The sequence below is a fragment of the Rosa chinensis genome, chromosome 1 (genome assembly GCF_002994745.2).
Source record: "Rosa chinensis cultivar Old Blush chromosome 1, RchiOBHm-V2, whole genome shotgun sequence".
Lineage (NCBI taxonomy): Eukaryota > Viridiplantae > Streptophyta > Magnoliopsida > Rosales > Rosaceae > Rosa > Rosa chinensis.
This window is the reverse complement of record NC_037088.1, coordinates 14,083,611-14,091,341: the sequence shown is the minus strand read 5'-3', so window position 1 is coordinate 14,091,341 and position 7,731 is coordinate 14,083,611. Positions and strand designations below refer to the sequence as shown.

The 7,731-nt window shown below is 37.4% G+C and overlaps 1 protein-coding gene across 1 annotated transcript; it reads left to right on the top strand.

Moving 5' to 3' along the window:
- Nucleotides 1-213: 213 nt before the first annotated feature.
- LOC112188546 (cucumisin) lies at nt 214-4,821 on the top strand. Its single transcript, XM_024327686.2, has 9 exons — nt 214-414; nt 578-776; nt 1,950-2,193; nt 2,293-2,809; nt 2,903-3,006; nt 3,276-3,503; nt 3,577-3,688; nt 3,815-4,007; nt 4,191-4,821. The coding sequence occupies exons 1-9, from the start codon at nt 319-321 to the stop codon at nt 4,718-4,720; spliced, it is 2,223 nt and encodes a 740-aa protein (XP_024183454.1). The 5' UTR covers nt 214-318; the 3' UTR covers nt 4,721-4,821.
- Nucleotides 4,822-7,731: the final 2,910 nt, after the last annotated feature.

Sequence of the window (7,731 nt, the reverse complement as noted above, 5' to 3'; positions counted from 1 at the left end):
TGGATGAAAAATGGTCAATTATCTCAAGGTTATGGTGCAACACTTCCACTTTAAGAACCGTTTTTGGGTTTATCCTTTTCTTAATGAAATCCACGATATTTAATATTGTCCTTAATCAAATCACATGCATCCAGAACTGTACGTACATAGAAGCCTTAAACTTTTGGCTAGCTTAAATGAAAAAGTTTAAGCGAGCTTTGAAGCTTTACTTTTTCACCTTATGTTTGCTCGATCAATTCTTGCTATAAATACATGTTGAGACTATGAGATCAATGTCCTTTATAGGCTCTAGCTAGTAGCAGCATACATAGTAATAGTATGGCGCCTCTTCGATGGTTTCTCCTTCTCAGCCTCATTTGCAGTATTCTACTGCTTGTTAATGTTACTCACTCAACTGCTCAGGATACCCGAAAGGTATATCTCCCAAATTCTATTAGTCCTAATAATCTAAATTAACTTACTTTAGCTTATGCATTTAATATTAAAAATTTGACCACATCACTTTTTGTCGATCTTCAAAGTTTCGTGATCTTCAAAGTTTCGTCTGACTTAACGTGGATCTTGCAATTTGATGCAGGCTTATGTTGTGTATATGGGCGACAAGCCAAAGAACGGGGTACCCATATTACCTGATCTTCATGTGAATATGCTACAGGACGTAGTTGACAGCAGCAACATTGATATTGCACATGAAGCTCTGCTTCTTCACAGCTACAAGAGAAGTTTCAATGGATTTGCTGCAATGCTCACAGAGCAAGAAGCACAAAAAATGACCAGTACGTACTACTGCAACCCTACCTTTGCATTGAATAAATCTTACTATTCATACGGGAATAGATGGCGTAGTGTACGTATAAATATTATAATTGCTAAAATTCTGGTATTGATGATGAAAATGAAAGAACTAACTAAGCCCATGCCAACTGATCTTGCTAACTGCTCCTATAGGCTATAGCTAATCAACACATGTTGCTGTAGAGATGACCCCTTTTCTCTATTGAGGCTTAATTTGATCATCAATTTTGATCATACGTACTTTTATCTTGACCATCTGTGTTGACTTCGACATATACTCTTAACATCCCTCCTCATTCCCTCAAACTAGTACTTGGTGTACTAGGTTGCAACAGGGTTAGTAAATGTGAAACTGGAGATTTAAGAATTTTTGCATAGTTATGTTTCTTCAAAGTTTTCTGCAGTGGTGAGTGATTGCGCGCTGTTGGACGTCATATGGTTTGTTGCTCCAGAATCAAAGTGCCACACTTCATGAGTCGGTGGTGTATTTTGACAATAGGCAAGCAATCCCATTTTTATTGTTTTTATTTTTTAATCTGGGAGGGCTTCTTTTCTTCGTCTTCTCTACCGGTGAGGAAGAAGGGGACTGGTTTAAGTCGATTCTGGTTTTCTGAAACCTGAAAAGCTCTTGTTCTTTCTCCCATGGAGACATGGAGTCATGGTGATTCGTAATTTCTCTCTCATACTTCTCTCCCTCACCTGAAAAAGCCTCTGGCTATCGCTCTGATACCATGCCAAAATTATGGTATTGATGATGAAAATGAAAGAACCAGCTAAACAAAGAAGGAAGAAGAAGAAAGATGAAGACGATGAAGAACTGGTATTGGTAATTTTTCAGGGTAATTGTACAATCGCTAACTCTCACTCAGTAAAATGACAAATCTCCCTTTTTATACTGACTCGATTGCTAACCCATGCTAACTGATCTTGCTAACTGCTACTATAGCTGGTCAACACGTGTTACTGTAGAGATGACCCATTTTTTACTGAAGCTTTGATCATTTTGATCATAGTTTTTTCTTGACCATCTGTGTTGACTTCCACATATACTCTGAAAAATAATTAATGTGTGTGTGTGTGTGTATATGTATATATATAATTATATATATACAAATAATTAATGTAAATATACATGTACGAATTTATGTATACAGGAATGGATGGTGTAGTGTCTATCTTCCCAAGCAAACAAAGGAGCGTGAAAACAACAAAGTCATGGAACTTCCTTGGTTTTCCAGAAACAGTTAAGAGAAGCGCCCTTGAAAGGGATATCATCATCGGTGTGATGGACAGTGGAATTTGGCCAGAGTCGGACAGCTTTAGTGATGCTGGTTTTGGTCCTCCACCTAAGAAATGGAAAGGCAAATGTCAAGGCAATGGAAATCTTACTTGTAACAAGTATGCTAACTAATGATCTGTTCTAGGATACATGTAATTAAATAAATTAATGACTTTTTGTACTAGCTAATATGGATTTATTTACTGAGATCTCAACAGTAAAATCATTGGAGCACAATATTACCGTGCTTCTCGATCCTTCGAAGCAGATGTTGAGTCTCCAAGAGACTCAAATGGTCATGGAACTCATACTGCATCAACGGCAGCTGGGAACACAGTGACCAAGGCAAGCCTAAATGGTTTAGGGTTGGGAAAAGCAAGAGGAGGGGTGCCATCAGCACGTATTGCTGTGTACAAAGTATGCTGGAGTAGCACGCCTGCTTGTGAAGATGCTGACGTTTTAGCGGCATTCGATGATGCCATTGCTGACGGTGTCGACATTCTCTCTATTTCCGTCGGGGGCAGTATTCCAGTTGATTATTTAAATGATGCATTTGCAATTGGGTCATTTCATGCTACTAGAAATGGGATATTAGTTTCCATGGCCGCTGGTAACGAAGGTCCGGGAGCAAAAACTGTGACAAACTTTGCACCATGGCAACTTTCTGTGGCTGCTACCACCATAAACCGCCAATTCATCACCAGAGTTCAATTGGGTAACAGTAAAATCTATGAGGTAATTAATTAAATCTAACTACTGCTGCTCACAATTAATTAGTACTTGTCTACATTCTAACTAGTAATTTATTTTTTTTATATTAACTACCAGGGACTTTTACCAAACATATATGACCTCCGGGGTAAATTCTATCCTTTAATTTATGGTGGAGATGCACCCAATAAAAAAGCAGGTGCTAACGGGACCCTCTCCGGGTATTGATCTTTCAATTAAGACTTCATCCATTAATGACTTATTATGCTTGAGTAAATATTCTTTACTAAAAAAAAATTTGGCAATTCAAAAAAAAAAAGGGTGCAATATGATTTCTAACTTAATTGGTTATTGTTGTTCAATATGTTGAAGCTGAACTTAATTATCATCACACATCATGTTTTAGATTAATGTCATCAAAATGTAATCATTCACAAAACTGCATATGTTGTATCTTGTTTGATATTTAATGTTACTAAATTAATTGTAGGTTTTGTCTCCAAGATACCTTAGAAGAAGATTTGATCAAAGATAAAATTGTGCTTTGTGATGGCCCTGTCGATGGGGCTGGGGGTGGGGCCATATTGGGTGGTGCAGCAGGAATTGTTCTGATGGGACAAAAAGTCGCCGATGAAGTGCTTGGCCCTCTTCCCGTGCCTGCATCATACGTTGGGTTGGAAGAACACAGCGACATTTACAAATACATAAAATTAACAAGGTAATTATTAAGAAACTAAGAAGCTTAACAGTGGATATTAGGATATGCATGTTAATTAATCTTCATTTTATAGGAACGCAACTGCAACTATTTGGAAAAGTGAAGAGATTAATGATGTATTGGCTCCATATGTGCCCTCCTACTCATCAAGGGGTCCAAATCCGATCAATCCCAACATTCTCAAGGTGAATTGATTAGTAATGAAATCTTAATTGTATATCTAGGCTCAAGCAAAAGGAATGATACTGTAGGTGATCGATGAAGTAGAACAAGCATGCTTAACAATTACATATCAATATATGGCCTTGCAGCCAGATTTAGCGGCTCCAGGAACTTACATTCTAGCAGCATATCCCCCAAGTGGAGGTGGCAGTAGAGCTGGATACTATTTAGAAACTGGGACATCAATGGCGTGCCCCCATGCTACAGCCATAGCTGCATATGTCAAATCATTTCACCCTAAATGGTCACCGGCTGCCATCCAATCGGCTCTCATCACTACCGGTTTGTTTTTATAATTTGCAAAGAAGAGTTTTTGATCTCTTGTGTGAAAGTACTGTTATGTTGCATAATATTGGACTTTCAATCTCTTGTGTGAAAGTAGTGTTATTTTGCATAATATTGGACTAGTTATCAAATTAGTATTAAAACGATATAGCAATCCTTATGTATTTCATTCTTTTGCAGCTAAATCTATGAGTGCCAAAACTAGCTCTGATGCTGAATTTGCATACGGAGCTGGCCTGATAAACCCTTCTAGGGCTCCATATCCTGGTTTGGTGTACGATCTTGATGAACAAGACTACATAGATTTTTTGTGTTCACAAGGATACAATGGTAAACTATTGAAAGCCATAACCAAGGACAAGACTAGTTGTTCATCAAAATCTAATAATGGAACAACCAATGACCTGAACTATCCTTCTTTTGCACTTTCCATCAAGGATCCAAAATATGTTAATGGGGTCTTCCATAGGACTGTCACTAATGTTGGATCGTTGAATTCCACATACAGAGTTAAAGTGGTGGCTCCATTGGGACTCAAAATCAATGTGAATCCAAATGTGTTATCGTTCACATCTCTCGGGCAAAAGAAATCTTTTGTTGTCACTATAAAAGGGCCGATTGAGAAATCAAATTTAGTCTCTGCGTCTTTGATGTGGGATGATGGTGTTTTCCAAGTCAGGAGCCCCATCGTTGTCTATGTTGCAGTTTAATTAAGAGGTGTGTCATGTAAGCGAAAGCGAAAAATATTGGAAATGTCCAAGTCTACGGGCACAATTATAATAATACTCCAAGATTTCATCTATAATCTATATCTTACTAGCCTTATACCTGTGTATCTGCACGAACTCACAGAGTCACGTAAAAAAGAAGAAGAGGTGATTAATTTTGATTTATCAATTTATCCACTTGCTTGTAGACGTGGGAATTTGAAATGAATGCAGTTATTTATCCTATACCTCTCCCCTTACCCATATCTCTCTTTCATGATTATCTCTTTATTTATTTAGTTATTTATTTATTTATTTTGCTTATTACTATAATAACCCTTGTATTTATTTGTTTCAAATAACTTAATCGCGGCAATTAAGGTAATACAAAATTTGGTGAAATGTTTGAGGGCTTCGCTTTATAGTAGTAGAGATTTTCTTACTTGTTTAAGCTTGCCATGAAAAACTAACTTATTTACATAATTTTATATATGACTGAACACTACGTGACACTACTTTCTTTCTCTTCTTCACGACAAATTGAAAAACAAAAAACAAAAATTTATTATACAAAATAGATAACACATAAGAAAGACATGAAGTTAAAACTTCTCAGAAGAAAGTAATACCAAAACATAAGCAAGAAGAAACATAGCCAATTGAATCAAAGATAAAGACGTACAATGGACATGTGATTGCAAGTAGGGTAAGGATCCCACAAGTTTATTTGGCCTTGCTAATTTTTTTTATTAATAAAATTTGGGAAAGCATGAGAATATGAGACACTACTTGAACATGATACACAGTTAATATATAATTAGAAACTCAATTCATATGACAAATAATAAGACCAAGGCATATTTTTACTTGATAAGTTATGTAAGTCACCCACTTTGACATGAACTCCTATCCACCCAACCATTCATTGTTTGTGTTTATAGAGTCATATCATATTATCATATACATGTCTCTGTCAAACAAGCCGAACTCAAAACTTTCCGAACTTCTGGTTATGAATTGGTAATGAAACCAAAGGGGGATGCTTGGTTATGATTTCACATTTGTTATTATATGTTTGCTTTAGTTTCCAGTAATTGACAATTGTGAACTTCGTGCCAAATTATATGGTTGCATTAGTAAGGCATTTTTTTATCTGAACTAGTAATTTATATAAAGCATAAATTGTAATCATGTAACATTTGTTTGATTTCTAGCCATTTCTTCTAAAAAGACCATAAGGGGCGAGGCTACCCTTTGCACAAAGGGTGCACTGGCACACCCCCTATTTTTTGAAAGCTTGTTAGTTAACCTATGTTATTAATAGGTGTTGATGGAATAGAAGTGATAAGATACATATTTGGAAATGTTTGGTATTTAGATTTTAGAGTGTAGAAAAGTATTACCTTCCTTCTATGTCATCGATCTGACGATTTCATTGCATGTTGCTTAATGAAAAACTGGTTCTTAATTAATTTTCTTTCTAATAAGAAGTTTTGTTAAACTTTATTTTCTTTATTACTTGCTAGGATCCAGATCTTTTCCTCAGCACATTTCTCTCCTAACCTAGCTAAACTTTCACAGAGATTAAGACACATGTCAATTATCAAATCCAATGATCTAACCACGAAAGACAATGTCAAGAGACATTAGTTATCTCCCTCAACCTAAAAATTATTGATTTTACAAAAATACCCTTTATAATATTTGTTATTCTTGCTCCCACTCTCTCTCCTCTTTCTCATCTTCTTCAAGAGCAAAGATAAACCAAAGTCAGTTTGAACAAGATATCAAGGTCTGTGTAGTTGGTGTATCCCCATCTGCCTTTACATCGGAAACCATAATCGAATGAAAAAACGTGAAATTTGAAATGAGTTTTTCTGGGTTTAAGCTAAGCCTACCGAGATTGGCTATGAGAGAGGAAGTGAAGCTCATGAGCACGAGAAAGAAGGAGATGAGCTCATGAGTGCAGTTTATTCTTCCCTGCAAAATATTCATTTATACTTGAATTTTCTCTCTTCAAGCACTTTTGGGATCAATCATACCCATTAATTTGGTCTTTTTATTTTATTTTCAGAAGATCAAATTTAATGAAAACAACTTTTTTTTTAAGGAAGGACAACAAGCTATATTAAGTGAAACTGAGGAGTACATGGAGCGATGCACAAAACATCGAAAGAAAGCAATAAAACATAACGAGATGCGCAAACGCATATATAATAAAGAAAAAACAATAAAGCATAACTAGATGCACAATCGCATCGAGAAGGAAAGGTAACCAGGTAATCATGTGACTTGATGCCAACTGGCATCGCTGCACTGCATATGTCACTAGAGCAGTGTAAATGTAATAGTAAACGTAACTGTAACCAGTGATACGAACACCTAGGAGAGGTGATTCACTCACCCAAAGTTCGAAAGTAACCAAGGGTGTCAAAAACTCAAAAATAGCAAACGAACTCCCAAGAACTAGAACCAATACCAGAGCAAAATGAGCAGTTGTCTTGGATCCAAGATCCAGAATTGAGGACGACCCGGGTTCCAAATACGAATCCAAATCCGACCCAAATCCAAAATCAAGTCTGCCAAAACAGACATGACCAAGGTCCAGGCCCAATTGAAAAAGCCACATAACCAAGATCCAGCCCATATGAAAACACTCTGGGCACCCGAGCGGCTGGGCACCCTTCCTGAGCCACACCACCGCGCCACCAAGACAGACCGCCGCGCCTTCGGGGTAGCATGGCAAAGACTAGACCGGGAACACTGCAACCAGATGGTCTAATCGCGATGCCTCTCGCCCAACGAACCTGATCTCAGTGCCTTTAACCACCATAAGTCAAACCGCCGTGGCCGGAAATAGTTTGAATGTCGTGACTCCAACCAACGTCAGAACAATGCAGCATCAACCCCACTAGCCAGAGAGCAAACCGGAAAATCAGAGCTGGGATCCCAAATGCGATTTGGATCCACGGATCCGCAAAGGAGCCTCCTTCTGGAACCTACCGGAGGACGAG

Coding starts and splice junctions, on each gene's coding strand:
- LOC112188546 (XM_024327686.2), top strand. CDS start 319: ATGGCGCCTCTTCGATGGTTTCTCCTTCTCAGCCTCATTTGCAGTATT. Junction 777..1,949: donor AGAAGCACAAAAAATGACCA/GTACGTACTACT, acceptor TTATGTATACAG/GAATGGATGGTGTAGTGTCT. Junction 2,194..2,292: donor GGAAATCTTACTTGTAACAA/GTATGCTAACTA, acceptor AGATCTCAACAG/TAAAATCATTGGAGCACAAT.